This window comes from Heliconius melpomene, chromosome 12 (genome assembly GCF_056956725.1).
Source record: "Heliconius melpomene rosina isolate 202511_hmr_F chromosome 12, ASM5695672v1, whole genome shotgun sequence".
NCBI classification, from domain to species: domain Eukaryota; kingdom Metazoa; phylum Arthropoda; class Insecta; order Lepidoptera; family Nymphalidae; genus Heliconius; species Heliconius melpomene.
Genome location: NC_140400.1, coordinates 12,659,945 through 12,682,418, shown reverse-complemented (window position 1 = coordinate 12,682,418; position 22,474 = coordinate 12,659,945). Strand labels below are relative to the sequence as shown.

At 30.0% G+C, this 22,474-nt stretch overlaps 4 protein-coding genes across 4 annotated transcripts; 2 read left to right on the top strand and 2 right to left on the bottom strand.

The window, feature by feature from the left end:
- Positions 1-143: 143 nt before the first annotated feature.
- On the top strand, positions 144-7,187 carry LOC146533940 (uncharacterized). The gene is made up of 6 exons (XM_085194080.1): positions 144-334; positions 442-651; positions 763-947; positions 1,104-1,233; positions 1,432-1,628; positions 1,993-7,187. The coding sequence occupies exons 2-6, from the start codon at positions 445-447 to the stop codon at positions 2,045-2,047; spliced, it is 774 nt and encodes a 257-aa protein (XP_085050206.1). The 5' UTR covers positions 144-334; positions 442-444; the 3' UTR covers positions 2,048-7,187.
- AP-2alpha (adaptor protein complex 2, subunit alpha) lies at positions 2,398-6,965 on the bottom strand. Its single transcript, XM_085194077.1, has one exon. It carries the CDS (start codon positions 6,963-6,965, stop codon positions 4,176-4,178), a length of 2,790 nt encoding a protein of 929 aa, XP_085050203.1. The 3' UTR covers positions 2,398-4,175.
- Positions 7,188-7,555: 368 nt separating the features above from the next.
- Positions 7,556-16,683, top strand: LOC146533939 (protein phosphatase PTC7 homolog). The gene is made up of 5 exons (XM_085194065.1): positions 7,556-8,019; positions 8,329-8,508; positions 10,207-10,405; positions 13,464-13,723; positions 14,719-16,683. Exons 1-5 carry the CDS (start codon positions 7,791-7,793, stop codon positions 14,766-14,768), a joined length of 918 nt encoding a protein of 305 aa, XP_085050191.1. The 5' UTR covers positions 7,556-7,790; the 3' UTR covers positions 14,769-16,683.
- A 1,360-nt stretch (positions 16,684-18,043) lies between these two features.
- Der-2 (Derlin 2) lies at positions 18,044-22,406 on the bottom strand. Its single transcript, XM_085194066.1, has 5 exons — positions 21,977-22,406; positions 21,672-21,905; positions 21,426-21,548; positions 18,828-18,991; positions 18,044-18,490 (listed from the first exon to the last, which is right to left on the bottom strand). Exons 1-5 carry the CDS (start codon positions 22,067-22,069, stop codon positions 18,352-18,354), a joined length of 753 nt encoding a protein of 250 aa, XP_085050192.1. The 5' UTR covers positions 22,070-22,406; the 3' UTR covers positions 18,044-18,351.
- Between the last annotated feature and the right edge of the window lie 68 nt (positions 22,407-22,474).

Genomic DNA, 22,474 nt, shown 5'->3' with positions numbered 1-22,474 from the left:
ATAGTATTCTTTTTTTTTCATTTTGTCTTACCATTAAAGAAAAACCATAAGAAACATGATTTTTAGCGTCACTTTGAAGTTTGATGTCAATATGTGATATATATCTTATAATTTATGGTTAATAATCTGTATAATAGTACCTTAAATGATTAATTATTCGCCTATCTTAGATTCTCAATTGTCAAAGTCAAATATATATTTATGTTATTTGCTCATTTATACTTTATAAGGATTTGTCATTTTATTAAAATCTATTTTGCTTTTGTTTCATTACCTTTCTCAAAATATTTATCATTTAAAAAAAACTACACTGGCGTCCGAAAATTATCCAAAGGTTTAAATAAATAACCACCAATTTAAATAGCAATGTTTATAATCATTAAACAAATTCATAACAGGTTGTACATATTGTTTAATAATACATACTTAATGTATTTTTAGAAGATGCTTGATGGGTGGTACTGTCGCTCCATAGCGAATATGCAGGCGAATGAAGCAGCTAGTGCAAGTAATAGTGTAAGTGCCGAAGCACCAAACAGTAGAGACTCTAGAAAAGATTACTCTAGTGATAGTAGTAGTGATCCAGAACCAGAACCCAATTATAAAGCACAATATTTAAACTTAAAAAAGAAATTGAAATATCTCATATATGTAAGTATACTTTTTATTATAAATTGTTATATTATCTTTAAAATTAAATTGTTATAATTAATTAAAACTAAACAAACGAAAAATTATAAAGTTTAAAAACTTATGTTTAAGGAGAATGAATGTTTTCAAGATGCTCTTAGATGCAGTCAAAAGAGACTGTTAAAAGTTTCAAGAGATCGCAGTTTCTTGCTTGATAGACTTTTGCATTATGAGAAACATGAAAGCACAACTTCAGATAGTGAAGACACAGAATCCTCTGATGATGCTGCATACAATCAGGCAGAAGTTATGAAAAGGTATAATTATGACTATATAAAATTCAATTAATAGTATTCATCGTTGGTACTTTTTATTTTAGCATGATTTTTTTTTTATGTTAATATTTTAAAAGCTTTCATTGTAGCCATGTAGGTCAATATGTTGACTTCAGAAAAATATTTCTTTCTTTTCAGGAAAAAGGTGGACCTCACCACTGGACAGCAAGCCTTATCTACACCATCTGCAATCAATAAAGGTCTTAATAATACTATGAAAAGGAAAAGAGCTGTTGTCCCTAAAAAAACACCAAATACTAATATTCCTGTAAGACAAAACATGATCTGCACATCATTACAGATTTCAAGATTTTTTCAAGTTTAATAGATAAAAATAAATTTCTCTTTATAAATTTACTAAGCATCTTTTATAAATTAATTAAGAGAAAATGGGGACACTCATCCTCTTATGAAAATTATAAACAAAGAATAAAAAATGATCTACAGGTAATGTATTTGTTCACAGCATCCAGCTAGTGGTGTAATAATGGCGAAATCATCGCCAGCACTAGGATTTGGGTTGTCTGCCAGCGATGGTCACATGACACCAGAAGAAGTAGAACGGCATCTACAATCAAGACAGTCATATTTGGAACTGTTGCCTGAGCGCGCTCCACCTACCGTCCCTACAGAGATGTTTAGCAATGATCCTTCATTAGACAGGTTTTACACCTTTTTTATTACTATATTATTTGATATATTTATACAAATTTATATTTTTAAATTTATAATTTGCTAAATTTTCAAACATTTCATTTTAATCCCATTATTGTAAATGCCATTGAGATGAGAACTTCTTTCATCAGGCAAGAATTGAACTCACAACTTAATGCAGTGTGTGATTTCATGCAGAAAAGCTTCCTGAAGGAATGAATTCTTCTCGATTCAACACTTGACACAAACACATGTACTTTTACTCGAGCTTGTTGAAATGACAGTGGTTAACCAGTCATCTGGACTGATTCATATCATCCCCATATTTAACATTGAATATATGTCCCTAACAAGTATATATTTTTATTTTCAGTGAATCAAATGATGTTTTGGAAAACTCACCTAATGTTGAAGAATGGTTTGATTAACAGTATCTATTGTTCACTTCGGTGACAAGTATTCAGAATGAATATTTCTATCGTAGATACTCCATTAATTTTAAGTGTCGTTATAGAAACTGTGTTTTAGAAACAATATTGAAATATGTGACCAAATCTTGTATATGTCATAGTCATAATATTCCCAATACAAATTTGTTGAAGGGATATTTATAGCATTCAAATGAAAAAAAACATGTTATATATACTTATAGCAAAAATATTGCTCAAATAGAATAAAATCATATTTCACAACTAAACATGTACTATGTACCTAATGTAATGATAGGTATAAATTGCTAAGGAGACTATGATGCTTAAAAAATAAATAAAAGAAAATGTTAAATATGTATTGGTTAAATATTTATTTTAGACAAATATTAATAAGGTACAATATGATTTGAAAGCGCTAAGGCAAAATGATATTGTTTTATAGTAGTGAACCACGCTCGAATTTATCATGCTATATTTTACATAGATAACCATATGTTATATGATGTTAGCGTATCCAATAAACATTTATACTTGTATCTTAATTCATAATATACATTTAACATGTAATATTTTCCAATTTTTGTAAATACATAATTGTTTTAACATAGGTACTTATTTTCTTACATCTAATCCTCAAACAAGTCTACCATGCAAACAAAGCTTCTGCAAGCTATTGATATAATTGTTATAACATTTAATATTCAGTACCAATATGCTACACTGTCTAAACTATCGCTAAATAGCTTTTATGGTACTATAATAAAAAACATAAATTTATAGTTTTGTGAGATTCCTAAATAAATAAACTCATGAGTACACCATAACGAATATTTTTAATATACCTAATCATAATAACTAGAGAAGATCGGTCTCTGAAAAATCCACATAAATATTATCATAATATGTTTATATAAATGATGAGAGAAATAATGACACTCCCAAAAATTTTGAACATCATATTACTTTTGAAATGATGATATGATAAGTGTTTAGGCAACTAATATAAGATAGTAACTCGTACTACCTCAAGCCTGCATTTTATGCTAATTCTACACAGCAAAATCTTACAATTTATATTTCCAATAATGCATATGAAAGATTTAAAGCTTGGTGGTTCTATGACATACCTTGTGTTACAACATCAAATATAATTAGAAGATTTTAATGATTCTGACCTCCCATATGTTAAGAGTGTATTATAAGCTAACAAATGGTATGAAAGAGAATCACCATTATTAACAACAGTAAACCTTGAACATTTTACAGAATATAATTACAACAGATATCTTAATTTATTTTATAGTAGAATGTTTAATTAAGATCTTACTACAGCAAAACACAGACAATTCTGAGATGAAAAGTCTTTTATTCTATATCAAACAACAAAATAAGAGTTCTTGAAGAAACAGACAATGTAAAATTATACACATATTGTAAATTAAATATGTAATCTCGAATTTTGATAAAAAAATGTTAATAAAAAAAATGACAATACATCAAATAATAGGTATATTACATACATATATATTTTAAAATAAGACAAGTTGTTTTCAAGATTACAATTTCACAAAAATAATAAAACACTGTACAATAAAAAAATATTCAAACTTATATACAAATAAAATATTTTTGGTATAATTTTATACCTTGATATATATGTAAAACTAAATAATTTGCACTTAGTTTCATTTTTTGAAACTTAAATTGGTAAAAGCCATTATCAAATACATTTATTTTCATATTTTTCTATTTATGAAAGTAAAATAGTTTTAGGAATTACAAATTGTGGAATTACATACATTGAACAAAATATGTTTAAAAATTTACATAATATTTTTAAACATATTATGTTTAAATGTTTAAGAAAAATTCACAGTAAAATAGAAATAATCTAACAAAATATATTATTCTTGTCTTTTACTTGATGATTAACATTCATATAAAATTTCTTTAAGAATTTTATCTTTAGGAATTTCTTGATGACAAAAGAATATTCACATAACAATCAGTGTTGTTGTGGATAATATATATTAAAAACTAATTTACTATAAACACTGAGAGCAACTCTAATAATAATAAAATGTTTCTATAAATTTTAAATAAATTCACAGAGAAAAAATGAAAATTAAAATTGATCTGCAAGTAGATTGCAAACTTCCTGTGAAACTGATTCTTTACTTGATCTTACAGTAAGTCTGAACATTTGGGCTTGTTTGTTGGGTTCCAATCTCATGAGACATCCCACCTGTTGCATTCTAGTATGAACTATACCAGCACAAACAAAGTTGTCAGGATTTGGATCAATACCATCTAATAGTTGCATTCCAAAACCAGCCAATTTTGTACGAGTTCCAGTTATATCAATAGATCCTTGAGCTTTAAATATTTTTTGAGCACGTTGTTGTTCACCTCCCAAATTTTTCCACCTTGCAAAAAAGGACTCACCATTCATTTCAGTTGGTTCAAAAAATTTATTAAGTGTCAATGGCAGCTTCATAGATATTTTTTGTGGTACATTGTTGTATAAGAAAGAAACAGACATACTTGGAACATCAATAAAATCTTCAATACATTCAGCAGTTAGCATTTGTTGAATTTGGGCACCTGCTTCTAAGACAGGTTCCATTGGTTTCATTTGCACATTAAGCTTATGTAAATCAGTCCACTGCAGTTCAGGACGGACATTTTGTATTGCAGATTGTGTTTTGTTGCCATAAAAAAGGCCAATTCTGCCAAGATTTTGTCTAAATTCACTTTTGACCCCTATTTGAATAAGATCATTTTCAAAAAGAACTCCATTATTTTTAAACAAAAACTTCTTTATGTTATTTTGTTGTACAGTTGTGGGACTTATTTTTGGAGTTGTATACAAGTCACCTAAAACATCCAATAACCCATTTCCAGTTGAAGTATTATTAGCACCTGGGGGTGTAGACAAGCCTAACAAATCAGCACTGGAATTATTTGTAATAACAGTGTTATTTATAATTGGTGCTGGGGTCATATTGGGCTGTGGGCTTTTTGATTCTCTTACATCATCAGGAATCCGCCCTGGTTTTTTCTTTTTTAATACGGCTAATATAGAAGACTCTCTCTCTGGAAATGCAGGCATTTCTTCCAACACAGTCGCTAATACATCTGAACTGGCAACAATACTTAATTGCAAATATTCTGATGCTCTCTGTTGCAACTCTACATCTGCAGAACGGAGGTTAGAGTCTGCACGGAATACTTCTTGAACTCTATTTTTAATTTCAGGAAATAAATTAACAAGTTTGATGTATGTTGATAATAAAAGAGCTCTAGTAGCAGCAGAACATAGATGATATTTGGAATGTAGAAGTTCAAATTGGACTTGGGGTGAAGACCTAGTATCACCTGCAATCAAATTACCAAATTCTCCTAGAATATATCCCCCAACTTTAACCATATTTTCATGACATGTTGGTGCTTGTAATGCCTCAAACACTGTTTTAGCTGCATAGCCTTGAACTTCTTCTCTATTTATTACTATTTGTATTACTCTATACCAAACTTCTTCTGATACATAATCCCCTGCAATTCTTATGAGATTTAATATTACATCTACATACCAGGTAAAATCTGTAGCATACTTTTCTGCTAAGATTGCAACTTTGAGGACCATTTCTTCTCTGATAGAGTAATCAGCTGTTTCTAAATATGCCAACATTTCTTGGACAATTTCTTCAGCATTAGTCTTGTCACACATGGCGTAGAGTAAATCTACAGCTTGCTGTCGAACTGACACATCCTTCTCCATCTTCATTGAGAGAATAACCACCTCTTGGTGCTTTTTTACTGCTTCATGAGAAAATTCTGATGTAGCAAGATGACACATAGACTCCAGAGCTAAATATCTCAAATTAGTTTCGCGATTGCTCAAAAATTGTCCTAACTGGTTACATGCACGAACTAGCAAATTTGGTTCACTGTCGTTATGTATTATGAGACTTATAGCTTCAAATAAAACAGCATTTTTGGCATTAGAATGTTGAACTTTCTTAGACTTTGGCGGTTCTTGAGCTTTGTTAAAAATTGTTTCTAAACATTCAGATAAGCGGCCTCTTACTCCAGGCTCTTCAGATGGTGGTGTATAATTTTGAAGTAGACGCAGTAATTTTACAGATAACCAAGGTGCCGGTACAAAATAATAAGTATAGTCTTGCAAATCAGTATAACTAGCTGTTACTATCCTGCTTAATCTTGCAACTGCTAAAGTAACACATCCTTTGTATTCATCAGGATTTTTTTTAACAAGAGCATCTATAAGAGATGTTGCTGCTGTTACAACACCCATATGTGGGTCGTTTAGTAAATGAATTATTCTTGAAGTCCACTCTCCTCCAGGTATAATTTCAGGAGATTTTCGAAATAGTCTCAATAAGCAAAGTGCAGCTGATTGTTTAACTACATCCATAGTATCTCCAGACACAAGCAATTTAGGTATTTCAGTACCAAAAGCCTCAGCCATATCCTTACTACCAATGTTGGCAATGCATTGTAGGGCCAGATTCACATGAATTGGATTTCGTGATTGTAAATCATTCTTAATACTTTGAATAATAAGTTTTATGAGATCACTGTTGGTGTTCACTAGAACTGATATGAACAAATAACCTATTTGTTTCTCTGAATATTTATTGGATGACAGTAAATTCACAGCTTCCATGTGACCGAAATCAATATCGTGACCCAATAAGAAGATAAACAAGAGTTTACAGACATACTTCTTTTTTTGATATCCATCGAGAGTCTTGTCACCTTTAAACTTGCTTCTTATATTTGCCAGTTCTTTATTAATTCTTTTGATTTCTGCTTCTTTACTTTTACAGTTTCTTATGTCTGATATGAAAACTGCAAGTCCTCGCATACCATCTCCCCTGACGGCAGGCATATTGCCAAGAGACTTATCGAACACCAGTTTTATGCCTTTGCTTTAACTTGTAGAACCAATACCGTGATATAAACTAAGAAGATATCATAAAAAACAGTAAAAGTAAGTAATCGGCTTCAATTTCTGCTTAATATCTTTTCAGCCGTCATTAAAAACTATTTCCGATTCGGCCACTGATCTTTCTTCTACAACGCCTTCCTAATTCCGATATTATCTATGAAATGGAAACGTCAGAAAGCCCAAATTAGTTGTTTATGGATCAATATCGAAATAAATAGGTTACTAGTAATTTAAAAAACATATTTATGTAGTTTTAGTTATACTTTTTTTCGAAAACTCAAAATCGATTACTATATATATCTTTTCAGATATTACAAATATTAATAATTTATTATAGAGTATTTAATTTTAATTTAGTAGGTAAATCTAAAACATATTACTATCTATATGGATGATACGATGAATTGTGTACCGTACTAATAAATTTAACATAAATACAAGGAAAAATATTCAAGATAAAATATTATATTTTATTGAAATGTGAAACATTAATATAATCTTGCTGAAGTTTAAATGCAGTGACAATTGACAATTATTGTTTATGGTTAAAAAATGTTTCGTTCAGTTTGGGAGTCACAAGATTAATCAAAATACATACATAAATAGTTTCTTGTTACGTCTATTCTGCGATCAAAGATCGTAGATAGATTATGGTGTAATCACGTAATAAGTGTTTAACAATTGTGTGATTTTAAAATGGGACCATTGCTGTTAGTTTTAGGTTTGTGAATGGGCCCTGTTATGAAAGGTTGTAACAATTTGTGAATGATGCAGTCAATATATTGGACAGGCAGAGTGCTATCACGTGCTTTAAGAAATGGAATTTCAAGTTTTTCCAGTGCCGCCGAATTAAACGTTTGCAATAAAAAATATCCTTATTTAGTATCAGTAGTTTGTGGATTTCCTAAAGACATCGCTAATGGAAGATCTCATAAGGGTCAATTTGGGGACGACGCATGGTTTTCGACAAATTTTAACAATGCAGATGTTATTGGTGAGTACATATAAATAAAATATCGCAATAATTTACAAGCGATGATGATAAAAAGTCTTAGCTAAAAGTTATTTTAGTTATTAAATTATTAAAATAACAATAGTTCATTGTTTTAATTTGCTTAATAATTATGCCTAATTTTTGGTTTGTATAATCAATAAACAATTTGTTTTGATATATAAATTTTAACTTTACTCTGCATTTCTTATCACTAAATATAACAACCATATATAATCATATATCCACATAACTGAATCACATGTAAAAATATTTTTCTTTTATTTCTGTAAAAAAATGTATGTGTATCAGGTGTTGCTGATGGTGTGGGAGGCTGGCGTGCATATGGAATTGATCCCGGAGAGTTCTCATCATATCTTATGAGGACCTGTGAAAGATTGGTTCAAATGGGCCATTTTAAGATGTCTGAACCAGGAGACTTGCTAGCCAAGTCATACTATGAACTTTTGGAACACAAAAAACCTATACTAGGTAAAATAACACTTAACATAATTTGGCCAATTCATGTGAAGCAGATGTAGAAGTAGCCATTCTATATTAGCCTTTGAAGGGGATTTAAGTTGGATCAGGTCTAGAAGTATCACAGGTTTCAGAATAAATTTCTTTAGTTTACTAGTTTTGAAGGCTATTTTAATTGTACAGTTATGATAAGGTACTATGGAACTATCATGTTGATAATACATATAAGCCTGGTGTATAAGAGTGCATCTTTCAGGTATGAAAAAATCATATTTTTAGCAAATTGCAAAGTTGTCAACAATGCTCATCTAAAAGTTTATAGAAAATTCACAATTTTTTACCTGAAAGACATATTTTTGAATAAAATGCTGCTAATTAAAAGAAAACTAATGCTTAAAGTATCCTATGGTAAATTTGTAATGTCATCATCTAAGTTCCCTTCACACGAATTGATTGCAATAGCAATAACTCAAATATTTTGTTTTATTCCAAATCATAATATTGTATACTAATATATTGTATACATTGTTCAAACTAAGGTGCCTCTAATCAATTTTTTTTTTTCAAAAAATATGGAACATTCAATCGCTACATATCATATATCCATAGGAAAGTATAATGATCTACAATTTTTTCTAAAAGTTCTGTATGACAAAAAACTATTATGATTAGCCCCTTTATGCTGATAGTCAAATAGATAGATAGATATATTAGATAGGTAGTCAAATATTAATTAAAATTACTTTTTTTCACAAAATGTATATAAATTTGAACAGGATTTGAACCCGCAGCAAATAATAATAAATTCTTAAGTGTGAAATAACACTTTAAAAATGTTTTAAACCTTACTTTTTTTCTTTAACAATTTGGATATCTATTGTTATGTCTATATATGTCTATGTTATCTATTGTTTTAAGATTTATTGAAGTATATAAATTAAGTTATAAATGAAGGATAATTCAGTATATTTAATTTTCAATTAGTTCAAGTTATCTATTAATGATTATTAGAAAAAAAAAGAATACTATAAAACATATCTTTAAACTTAAGTCATAATCATTTTCTTATGTTAAGATACTGGACTTAAGTCCAGATTTATAAATCGCCGTTTAGAAATTTAAAACCCAATGAGTCGCACCAACACATAAATAAATTACTGCATTAAATGCGCGTACTGGTGCAAATGATAGTAGTTTTTGTTTCATCAAAATCGGGTCAGGATTTCCAAAGTTGTAAAGTTTTACCGCTTTTTAAATTGGCGCTCCTTTATTCAGTCGCGGCGGGACGTCATGCGGAAAGTGTTATGTCCTATTACGGATGACACGGAGTATTTTTTAACCATTTTATTTATTTACTATAGAAAACAATTGAATTTATAGGAAAACCGCGAAAGATAAACGAGTCGAAGTATGAAGGTGTTCGCAAGGGCCGACTGGTAGTATGACGTCACTCACTTGGCCATATTTTGCCGCGGAGGCCGTATTTTAATGTTAAATATGTCGGTCATTTTTGAAGATAGGACAAAAATAAAAACAGATTCTTTTTTCTCAATCTACCTATTTTTTTTATATATGCTGATAACAAAAGACGTTGGTGTGACTCATTATCTTAAAACAGTAATTAAACAACATTCATAATTACTGCAGTGGACCCTTCATTTTATATTATATTTATATCCAATTATGACATAAAAGTTTTTGTTTTGACAGGCAGCAGTACAGCATGTGTTATGATCTTAGATCGAAGCGAGAGTATAATGCGGGCTGCAAACATAGGCGACAGTGGTTTCATGGTGGTCCGCGGTGGCCGCGTAGTTCATCGCTCACACGAACAACAACATTACTTTAATACACCATACCAACTAAGTTTACCTCCACCTGGCCATGATAGAAATGTTCTTAGTGATAGGTAAGTTTCGAAATAAGTCGAGTATAAGTGTAATTATGAAATAACGGTTCTTATAAATATAGTTTAGGCCAATGTTCACAGGGCAACAGAGCATCTACTAACATATACATCTTGTACTGGGTATGATTCACTAGGGGACTGAATTATTTTCCCCTTTGGCAAAAGATAAAGCGCTGCGTTGAGTTCTCTCACTCAGCATGCAATATTTTGAAACTCAGGCGGAAAGTGAGGAATGAAGTGTTTTAACATTAGGTTTTCTCAAAAAAAAACTATTATAACCTGATTAAACTAAAGCGTAATTACAAACACAACAAAGTGTAATTACATAATATTATAAAACAACTCAGCAAACATAATAAATATATATAGCTTTATTATTTTGATTCTTATTAGAATGCAAGATATTGTATCATTCATTATTTGTTACAATTTTATCAGTAAGATGCTATTAAACCAAAAGGTTATTCCAATATAGATAGTAATATAAATAATTACTTTTTATTATATTTATTTATAATTATAAATATGCAATCCCATGGAATCAAACTATTTGAGAACAATGAATTTTGATAAAAAGGAAATTGAAAAAAAATTGTTCGATTTTGTGATTTTTATGTGTATGTATATATTTGTTGGCAGTAATAGGACAAAAATATTAAAATTATAGTATATTTACGATTATCATTCATAAGATAATAATAGATCTTGTAGCCACAACAAAACTGATATTATAGACTGAGATCCCATGGCTCTTAGATTTACGTCATTTTAACAAAGCTGAAATTTTGGGACCCTTTCAGAGGTAGCGCCAACTAAAGATACACGCACTTTCAATTTAGTACGTATGAGTACCGTCTTAACTACATATTAGACTAATAATCCTCAAAAATTCACCAGTACTCCCATACAAATACAACAAACGTGTTTTTGTGCTCGTTTTTGTTCGATAATGATAACGGCAATAGATAGGCGTTTAAAATATTCATAGAATATTTAATTATATTATACGTTCACCTTATAATAATAATTATTTTAAAGTAAATATTAAAGGGCTTAGTGTTCTTATGACATGTATGAAGACGATATTCAGATTTATGTCCATTCAACCCCGGAAAAATTTATTAATTCTGATTCATTTCATTAATTGATCTGAATTATTAGTAATAATTTCTTCACCATTTTAAACTGGACTAATCATTTTGCTTTGAAGGTTAACCTTTTAAAATCTCAGGTCAAAAAATTGGGAGCCCAGGTACCATTGCGAGTGTTGAATATGCATAGTACATCTATTGTGTACAAATCTTGGGGTTTCATATAGATTATATTGAATTGTCAATTGTCTCTCTTCTGTACGTGGTGTTACTGTGACTCAACTAAAAAACTCCTTGATTAGGAGATTTTTGGGTTATTAGGTTCACAAACTATGAGAAATTAACTTTAAATTTCCTAAGGCGTCCAAAATCTTGTAAGCATTTTTTTTATTTAAAATATATTATTTAAAAGATGATTCACTTAAAGATGGCATCAATTTTCAGTATACATATTCAAACTTACATTTATGGCATTACAATATTGTATTAATATATGTGTATTATTTTTATTTGTACGTACATCATCTATTTCCTAACCGAAAGGTTATCTAGAAGATATCGCTGATTAGCGATAAGATCGTTTCTTGTGCACCAATTGTGTGTTTTGTTAATTCTTTCTTTCCTTTTTATTTCTTTTAAATGATTATGTACAGTAAAGTGTAAATAGATAAATAAACAAACGAGATTTTTTTTACCCTTTTTTATAGATAATCGTAAGGACCCTTTCGTTGCTCGCGTCCGACTCGCACTTGTCCAGTTTTTAATGAATGAATCATAAAATACTATCGTAATATATATTAATGACTCCGTTTTTGACGCATTTGACTCTTCGTGCAGTTGTCTTAAGTTTAAAACCCACTTGGAGGAATGTTTATATTTGAAATATTTTCTTTCCTCTAGATAAATAAAATAAAGTACCTACATACAGATTTAGAGATAAAGCGCGGCGTTGAGTTTTGCCACTCAACACACAATGCCTCCACAATTCGGCAGAAACGCGAGTGTCTTAACACTAGGTTGCCTCTGCCTACCCTGCTGTGTGCGGGATACAGCGTGAAGCTGATTTATTTTAAGTACAGATTTTCATACTAAGTAAATTATATTTACTAGCTTCGTGCGTTAAGTAAAAAAAATAAATGTTCAGGTCACAAGACTTTACGTGTAGTGTGTTTTTATTCTCAGCGGTGGTCATGTGGTCTCATTCCACATGCGGAGTTGTTGTATTTCTACTTGAACTAATATTAGAATTTTTAGGTTGCTGGATATTTGCCAGTTCTTTAGTGGTCACGTGCATCGTTTAATTTGTATATGAAAGTATGTTTATTTACGCTCTTAAAGTATGAAAACATGCGAATTTATTTCTTTTTAATTTTCGTTTTAAAACAAATGTGTGTTTTATAAATGTTAATTTTTCTCTATGAATCTGGCAACAATATTATACTAAAAAATCGGTCCGATAAGTGTGAAACTTATTTTTAATATTATAGATTTTAAAGTCAGTTTTACTTATACACTAAGCTTGAGATCACAATTAAAAAATATGAACAAGCAAATAAAAGCCAACATATTTAAAACTTTATGAAAAACTAGGTTTATTGTCATGTTACACACAAGATTTAAAACTAAAATAAAGAAGAAGTTTTGACAAATACATTGTTCTTAACAAAACACACACAAGAGAGTTTGAAAAGATTTTTGATAAATTTTGAACAGTAAAATTACTGGTAATAAAAGTTTTTATGAGTGGTCTCAAACTTTTGACCGGTAGTGTATATCCCAGTGAGATGAACAGAAAATCTTTTAAAATTCTAAAGGTCGTTATTAATTATCGTAATTTAGTTCTATCAAAGACCTCTGGCAATTTTACTTAATATAAAAAATGGATAAGCAGACAAATGTGTCCAAATTTTTAAGAATATTGAATGGCTTATCACAAACATAATATGTAACATTAAAAACGATTCTAGGCCAGAATCAGCGGACACGGCGGAGTTCAAGGTGGAGTGTGGCGACGTGATCCTCGTTGCGACGGACGGTGTGTTCGACAATGTGCCCGAGACGGTGCTGGTAGCGGAGATGCGGCGCGCGGGATCGTCCGCCTCCGACGCGCCGCGCCTACAGGCCGTTGCCAACTCCATAGCGTGGATGGCGCGCAACCTCTCCTTCGACGGCTGCTACATGTCGCCCTTCGCTAAGAGTGCGCGACAGAACGGGATAGACGCTATTGGTGAGTTTCTAAGCGAATGGGCATAGTGGTTAGAGAATTTGAATCAAAAGTTTGGAAGTCCAAATTATTATTTGCTGTGGGTTCACCAAAGAATCCTTTGGCATCAATAGCCCTGGCTATTGGTAGTCGAGGAGACGGACTGTGAGATTTTAGTGGGTAGTATGAACAGTTTAAAACTGTCACCTACAGTTCGTGAGGCCCTTATAATTTGCTCCAGTCCACATTCTTAAAAGTAGAGAGAAAATGTAAGTAGAAAGCAAATTGAAATTTGGAAGAGGGAACAGTAATAATTGAATGTAGTCTTTTGCGAGAACGAAGATTGAAACCGACAACCATCAATTTTGCGCTGCGACCGTGTATATTGATAATTTGACTATTGTTAACACAACAGGAGAACAAATTCTTTACATAAAAATTTATGAAAGGATGGTTGTCTTAAATTGCTTAAAAATATCCATTTGTAAGTTAGTGTACTTTACAATGATGTAATGGCTTGTTTACACACTAATAATTTATATTTATATAAGACACAGACGTGGTGAAGTGGGTTGTGAATAAATTACTTACATTTCTTCACTCTAGTAATAAGACAAAACGCAGCGTTGAGTTAAGTCGCTCAATTCAAAACTAGTGGAATATGATGAACCAAGTCTTTTAATTCTAAGTTCCCTCTGTCAACACAGCCAGATACGGCATCGTGAAGTTCAAAAAAATGTATATGAAGGGTATAACTCGATCGACAGATCAAAGTTGGTCTATGGGAAGGGGTCAGTACTTATCCATTTCAGTCCTGTATGTTAAGCGATTTTTAATCTTATAGCAGATATTTAGAAATTTATGGTTTTTAAAAAAATCTAATTCTTGAAGAAAGAGTTACACACTGTATCTATATATTTATTAGAACTGACGATGAGCAATGCCTGAAAAGAATAATTTTAACTATTACGCAATAGTTTCCTTTCTCGATGATTATTTTTTCCTTTTTTTCTTTGCAGGCGGCAAACCTGACGACATAACGGTGCTACTTGCAATTGTAGCGCTATGAAAATGTCCACTTGTGATTTTTTTAGATTATTAGATACAGGTTTTTCCAAAACCTTTCGCAACTTAGTATAAAAACAACGACACCAAAAATGACAATATCGGTCTTTTTAGTTAATTATTATGTTTCTTACATTGCAAAATTATTTTTAAAAAATACTAGTAATTTTAGTTAGATATGGCGCGAATTTTATTTTCGACGGGGCTATACTAGTCACAGAGTGATATTTTATCTAATATGGCGTGTGTTGTATTGTTCTCTTCGAATCGGTTTGTCAATTTAATTATATTTAGTTTAATTTTAGTATGGGTCAATAATCGTCATTATTAATTTGAAGTTTACATCAAATCGCAACATTTGTAAATAATAAATACTTATTATTTTTTGTCACTAAATACTGTGCGAATCTGTAAAAAACTACAAAATATAAACAATGACCGTTAACGGTTTCATACAACTTTTATTTGGGACTTTTATTACAGTGAATTTAAATATTTTCCGTTTCTTTCGAATTCTTACCTCCTCTAGTCAACATTGTATGGTTTTATACATCTAGAGGTCGCCATTTTCATGGCAAAGGTACAGAAGAGACGAGTTAACCCTTAATCGGGCACTGAGATACGTTATCCTACCCTACCAATCATACATCTAATCCCTAAACAGACAAAAATTATTTGCAAACTATCAAAAAATAATAATTTTAGTTACAGTAATATATTACTTAATTTTATAAATAGGACTACCTAGTTAAAAGAAAAATTTTGAACTGTACATAAAACATAAATGAAACTGATCTTATTTTCTGCCTGTTTAAGGGTGAATATTATAAAACGACTAAAATATTGATTTATAATCTGTGTATATGGATTTGAATGTTTGTTGTTTGAATGAAGACTGATTACTAATTTAGCTGTTTGTTGTTATTATTGTCGAGTAAAGCTTTTGTAATTTTGTATTTGTTTTTGTAAATCGAGTTTGAGCGTCCGGTGTACATGATTTTACATTTTATATTAATCTTTTTTTTTTCATTAAATAATAATAAAATTGTGTTGGTCATTTGCGGTAGTAGCTGTTTGAGGTTGCGGCTACGTTTTTGTTGATTTATCAACTTATCCAATGTGATTTATTTCTTAGTTTATTTGTAATATTTTTTTGTCTTGTATTTGGTTTCTTAATTTATACGTCGTTGCGACTAATGGACATACTATTTTTTTAATGTCTCATACAAATTCTTAATTACATATATATTCAAATTCAAAATATTCTTTGTTCAAATAAACTTATTATAAGCACTTTTGAATCGTCAAATGAACATATAAACAAAAAGCTACGACCGGTTCGGAAGGCAGAACCAGAAAGCTCATATTATTTGAAGTACATATGTAAAACTGTTTATGCTAGTTCAAAAAACATCAAAATAAATAATTACACATATTAAAATGTGGTTTATTGATTTCAGCATGATGGTGCAATATCAACATTATAAATCTTTCCTCTTAACATTACAATCAATTATTTAATTGACTTTATGCTTGATTATTTATTTAATTGAGTTTAATAATATTTTTCTATGGTTTTGATACTTACTTACATGGATCGATAAAAAAAAAACATTCTTGTAAGATTTTTTATTTGTTGTCAAACAAGATCTTATTTATTTAAAATATCATATCTCCTTGTCTGTCACAGTAACATTTTCGATGTAATACTAATGATTGACCTTATACTTGTTTTTAAATATAAAATAATGTGAAGAATTAACGTAAATTGGTGCATTTGCTGTACTAGTAATTTAGTAGTGTGGTTTTGGTTGCATTGACCATATGAGTTTTTCAGACATATGTTCTATTTTAATTAATTCGCGTTATAAGTAAATAACAAATGTAGAAAATTATAAATAAATGTAATTAAGTCGAAATCAAGTCTATTTTTATTTACTACCTTGGCAGAATTATTCTTTCTTAAGCCGAAATATATGCGAAGTTAGTTGTATGTCAATAAAGGGAAAAATTTAAAAACTTTTACAATCGATGATCTCTCACAACATTGTTGCTGCTGTCTTCTGTTATTCAATAAATAAATAGTCTGTAAATTGTAATAACAAATTGAAAACAGAAGTACATTTCAGGATATTTGAATATATTTTTTTTAGGAACTACCTGTATAATACAAAAAAGTAAAAAGAACTTGGTGGCACAACAGCCTCAATAAACAATATTTTAATAATTAAAATAAGCTTCACTTAATTAAAAATCATTAATAAAGTTATTTTTACAAGCTGTTAAACAACTGTACCAACAACCCTCATACACAATTCAGATTCATAATATTCTTTATTCAAATAGACTATTGTAGGCACTTTTGAATTGTAGAATGAATATATAAAAAAGCTATCCCCGGCTCAGAAGCCAGTTCTGCTGAGAACAGCTGGCAAGAAACTAAGCAGTTACTTGTCTCTTGTATTTTCAATGTCAATGGTATAATTTAATTATTACATAAACTGGCAGCTATCCAATATCTTATATCACATAAGTTCCTCATATAAAAAGCAGATCCTTAATATAAAGAAGCAATAAAAGGAGGGAATAGTTCCTTGTACAACGCCCATCCCTAGAAAGGAAGGGATGATTTTACATTTTTTATTTTAACCTTCTGGTTTCTTTGATTTAGATACAAAGTAATAAGATCAAGGGCAGCACCTGTATAGCTTAATGATATAATTTAAGTTATAGTTTCCTGGTCTACACAATCAAAGGTTTTGGATATATCACAAAACACTCCAATGACATTTTGCACCTTACCACATGCATGCAATATGCTTTAGAAGTGCAGCACCCTCATCTGTAGTGGACTTGCTTTTGGTGAAACCATATATATGGCTCACTATGGAAAGAATTCTTAATATTTAAGAAAATTATGAGGTAGTCGAATATTATTTTTTCAAAGATTTTACGATTTAGTCTATCTCCACTTTTGTAAAGCGGCACTATTTTATTATATTTCATTATATCAGGAAAAGTACTGCATTCTTCACAATTGTCAAAAGCAATATTAGGTATAATAGTATTGAGCAATTTAACAGACATGCTCCACAAGTCACTAATTTCATTCAAATTAAGACTTGAACATTTTGGCAATTTCATCTGGTGATACATTCTTAAGCACAAAATTTAATCTACAACTATTTACATAGTTTTTATTATTAATATATTTGGACAGTTGTTATATATACCTGTGTCAGTATAAATTGTTAATGGTGTATTAAATAAAACAAACACTACATACTAGTATTAATATGTAATGTGATCACAAATTACATATACTAATACCATAATACATACTTTAATATACACAGACCTTAAATTTCGTAACAAAAATGACATAAAATTACTAGTTTCCCAGTTATTATTCCTTTTTTGTGCTACACATAAAACAAAAAAAAAATATTGTATACTTAATTTGATTTTAATATTTTATTTCAATTTTAACTATTTACATTTAATATGTATAGTGAAATTACAAATTTTGTTAAACAAAACTATTTTGGCATTATGCTTAAAAATAAATAATATTTTATTATATATATTTATCTGTAAACTTCACCATTTTCTTCATTGGGAATATTTGGATTCCTCCAGTTAAAGCCTCTGGCCTCTGGCCTTTGGGCTATTTCAGGTAACGGTTCATAGTCTTGGTTTTCTACTGGTGGATCAAATAATTTTTTTCTAAAAAAAAGGAAAAATTAAGTTATTAAAGGAATAAAAATTTAGAAAATTTTGCAAGGTAAGCAGAGGGAACCATTTTTCGGTTTCCGCTCAATTTTCGTGACATTACGTGTTCAGTAGAGGAGCTCAACACCATAGCTTGTCTTCTTCACCAGAGTAAAAAATATTTACTGATTCATTCCCTGTTATGTGAATGGAATAACCATCACATTTCCAGTCACTTGCTGCGATTAATATATATATATATATATATTTTTATGTATATGAGTATTCATTATTATATATATATATATATATAATAATGAATATTCATACACATAACAAAAAAGGTCCTTACAAAAACTTTGGTGTTTTCAATAATTTTTGTCCTCCTCTGCGTCGCGGGAGTACATCTTCTATAAAGAAATAAATATGGCCAATTGCCATCCCCACTAAATCCACGGATATTGCATTTCCAAGTAATACAGAGAAACCTAATAGGACCCAAGGTAAATATGGTGCCTGAAAAAGATATCCATATTAATGTATGTTTTTTTAGCTTCATGATGTATCCCATATATAGTATCAGCAAGGTATGCAGGGGGAACCTAGTATCAAGATATCTACTTTGCTAATTTATAGAGTTATTGTGTTGAAATTCATCTTTTTACCAAGGTGAAAAAAGAATTCACTGTTTGTGAGCAGGAATCAAGCCCACAATTATTGTATTTTTCAGTCGGACACTGTCCCACTGTAGGCGCAGTCATAATCTACTTTTAAATTGTAGCACTGACTGTCCACGGCTTCAACTGTTTAAACTACACAATTATTAATTTACTAATCTGTATTAGTTTCATTTTCTCATAATAGTAATATTTTAAAAACATCTATATGTAACATCTGTATGAGAAAGTTTTAGTCAATTCAATAAAACAGTTATTTATAGCAATTTTGGTTATTATTTGGTTTGGTTATTCATAGAAATTTCATGGTATAGGTTTTATATTTATAAACCGATTGAAATAAAAAAAAACAATGTTAAGTGAAGCTTGCCAATATACAACAGTGAAAACTGCAATTAAATTGGTTAAGCTGTTCCTGAGATCACCATGAACAAACAATTCTAAAATCATTGTTTTTGGTAATATTACATTATTAAATGCCACCAATAACATTTTTTCTTATATAAATTCCATACACAGACATATAAGTATAAATATTATAATAAACAGTACTAATAGCTTAGCAAAACTTATTCTTATTTAAAAAAAATAGGATGATAAATTCAGTTTTGCACATATTTTTAAATGACTCTCCTAAAAGACAATTGGAAATAATAATTAATAGTTTCATTGAACAGCAAAATGGCTGCATATTTATAACTTAGATGATTTATGTTATTTGTTGTTTCAAATTTATAAAATACTAGCGACCCTCTTGCGGCTTCGCCCGCTTTAACTTCGGGATTATTCATATAATATATGTTTGCAAAGCACTTAAGATAATGTGAAAATTAATTAAACCCTAATGCAATCCGCATTTTCGTAGTTTCAATAAGGATTTTCCAATTGTTTTACACAGCAAGGATTTTTTAGTAGGTACCGTAATTTTAAATCTGTACTAATCTTTTCAAGTACTTATTAAAATATACTTAAATTACTATTTTTAGATAGTTAAATGACTATTTTTAAACGGAAGAAATTATAAACAAAAGCCTACCTACTAATAACTACTACAAAAAATATGAAACCAAATATATCGCGCTGAAATAATACATTCAACTTCAATTATCCAATACGTGCAAACGCATCTGAATCTTCGTTGCTATAAAGGCAGGTGGGTTTTTTTTTCGAGCTTGTGGTTAATGCCGAAGACGGTATTCTGTCCCTGATGAAAAGCAAGCACTACGTGGCTGCCTGTGAGGAAAATTAAATAGAATGCATCGGCCGGGAATCGTACTCGGGCCGCCCGCGTGGCAGACAAGCATTCTACCACTGAACTACCGATGCGTGTAAGGCAGGCAGGCGCAGCGGACGCGCTTCTTTAAGCAAGCTTGTATAAGCGTCGCGGACGCATGGCGAGTGGCGAGCCGTTTCGCAGCAAGGATTTTTTGATATTGTAACAACTTTTAAAGTATTTATTAAAATGAAAAACCAACCAACGTAACTAATATACTTATTGAGAGTTGAGAGAGAGAGAGAGCGAGAGAGAGTGAGAGAGCTGAGAGTAAGGGATAAGTGAAACTTGACTCGATATAGCTGATGTGTGAACGGCGTGATGTGTCAACAATTAAATGCGTTTTTCTCTAAAACTATTTACAATTTTGAAATAGTGTAAAAAGCAAATTTTATCTTCGTTTAACGTAGAAAATTAATAAAGTATTTTAAAGGATAAGGATTAATATCATTATGGAAAAATATCCCTCACAATAAAAAATATATTGAAATTACTATTTTTAGACAGAAATATGATCACTGCCCGTTATCCTTAAAAGATACGAATATGCCATCGCGGACTTTTTTATAGATCTTATTAAGAGGAAAAATACTCCACTACATTATTTTCATGTAGTACTTACCATTAAAGCAGCGCATGCGCGAAAGTGTCTCAACGGGTAGGATTTTATACACATTTATCGTATTTATGTTAATTTACATAAGAATGTACAAGTAATAAACTATATATAAACCTTCCCTGAGAAATACTCGACCTAATGGTGAAAACCGCATCAAAATCCGTTGGGTGGTTTAAAAGAAGAAGAGTTAGAAAGTTCAGACAGACACGAAAAGCGACTTTGTTTTATAAGATATAGGATAGGATAGGATATATATATAGGATACATATAATATTTACTTATGTAAGTTATTGTAACTTAAAATTATAAATCTTTCTTAAAAGAGTGTACCTGAGTACAAAAACATATTTAAGTAAATAAAAATAATTATAGTTATATTACCTGAAAGTTCATCAATCCAAAGAAATTCATTCTTACATATATATTACGCCTGGACCATACATATACTATCATAATAGTGAAAGCTTGTCCTAAGAATAGTAAATTTACAAAGAAAGCACATATCTGAAAAATTGGTTAAGGAAATTCTAGGCATACAGTGTTAATATGATTAAACAAAGAAATATATGAATTTCAGCATTAGTATGGGTATATACTAATGCTGAAATGATATTTTTAAAAGGATACAATCATTAATAATCCTCCAAATATAAACATGACAATAAAATCTGCTGTCCTTCCTCTAAATGATCCTTCCTCCAACATTCTACAATATCTATATGTAAAGATCATATTAAAGAAAAAATTAAATCCTAAGTTCCCAAAGAAAAGGAATGTTGTTATTAGCCTCCATAATTGATACTTCCTCAAAATAACTATAGGATTAAAATATAGTTGAAACGGTGACACTAGATCTAATTGCTGAAATATAAAATATAATGTCATAAACAATAATATAACCGTTTTATAATGTTAACAAATATATTACTTACAACAACCAAAGTTGTTATTACACAAGCTGTTGTATAAACTCTTGTTACTGGTGGAACAAGCATATATTCTTGAAGAAGTGTTTGATATGCCATTTTTATTTACGTCCTTCAAAGTTCACAAAAAACATTTATCTTTAGTAGTCAATTGTATAGACTAATAACCTAGGTTTTATTTAAGTGAACATGATTGGGCCACATCAGAAATATTTTCATATGTATTATCAGTTGAAAGTAAGCACACTTTAATCGAGAGTAGGTATTTTATTATATGTATAACTATGCGTTAATATTTAAGTAATAATTATTTATAATTAACATAAATTATCTAAATATTTTATTTGTTTTATGTACTTTAATAATTACAATTTACGACACTAAAATTATAAAGTAAAATACAATATTGTCAATTTCTAACAGAGGGAAGCACAGTGATAAATAGACAACAGATAAGAACTAAAAACAACAGATCACGGTATAGTATCGTTTTTATCTTTTAAT

Excerpts from the sequence above, each read along its gene's own strand:
- LOC146533939 (XM_085194065.1), top strand. The coding sequence starts at position 7,791 with ATGATGCAGTCAATATATTGGACAGGCAGAGTGCTATCACGTGCTTTA. Across the intron at positions 8,020-8,328 it reads TAACAATGCAGATGTTATTG|GTGTTGCTGATGGTGTGGGA; the intron begins GTGAGTACATAT and ends TATGTGTATCAG. Across the intron at positions 8,509-10,206 it reads ACACAAAAAACCTATACTAG|GCAGCAGTACAGCATGTGTT; the intron begins GTAAAATAACAC and ends TTGTTTTGACAG.
- Der-2 (XM_085194066.1), bottom strand. The coding sequence starts at position 22,069 with ATGGCATATCAAACACTTCTTCAAGAATATATGCTTGTTCCACCAGTA. Across the intron at positions 21,906-21,976 it reads TAATAACAACTTTGGTTGTT|CAATTAGATCTAGTGTCACC; the intron begins GTAAGTAATATA and ends TTTATATTTCAG. Across the intron at positions 21,549-21,671 it reads TTGGAGGATTATTAATGATT|ATATGTGCTTTCTTTGTAAA; the intron begins GTATCCTTTTAA and ends CCAATTTTTCAG.
- LOC146533940 (XM_085194080.1), top strand. The coding sequence starts at position 445 with ATGCTTGATGGGTGGTACTGTCGCTCCATAGCGAATATGCAGGCGAAT. Across the intron at positions 652-762 it reads AATTGAAATATCTCATATAT|GAGAATGAATGTTTTCAAGA; the intron begins GTAAGTATACTT and ends CTTATGTTTAAG. Across the intron at positions 1,629-1,992 it reads AATGATCCTTCATTAGACAG|TGAATCAAATGATGTTTTGG; the intron begins GTTTTACACCTT and ends TTTTATTTTCAG.
- AP-2alpha (XM_085194077.1), bottom strand. The coding sequence starts at position 6,965 with ATGCCTGCCGTCAGGGGAGATGGTATGCGAGGACTTGCAGTTTTCATA.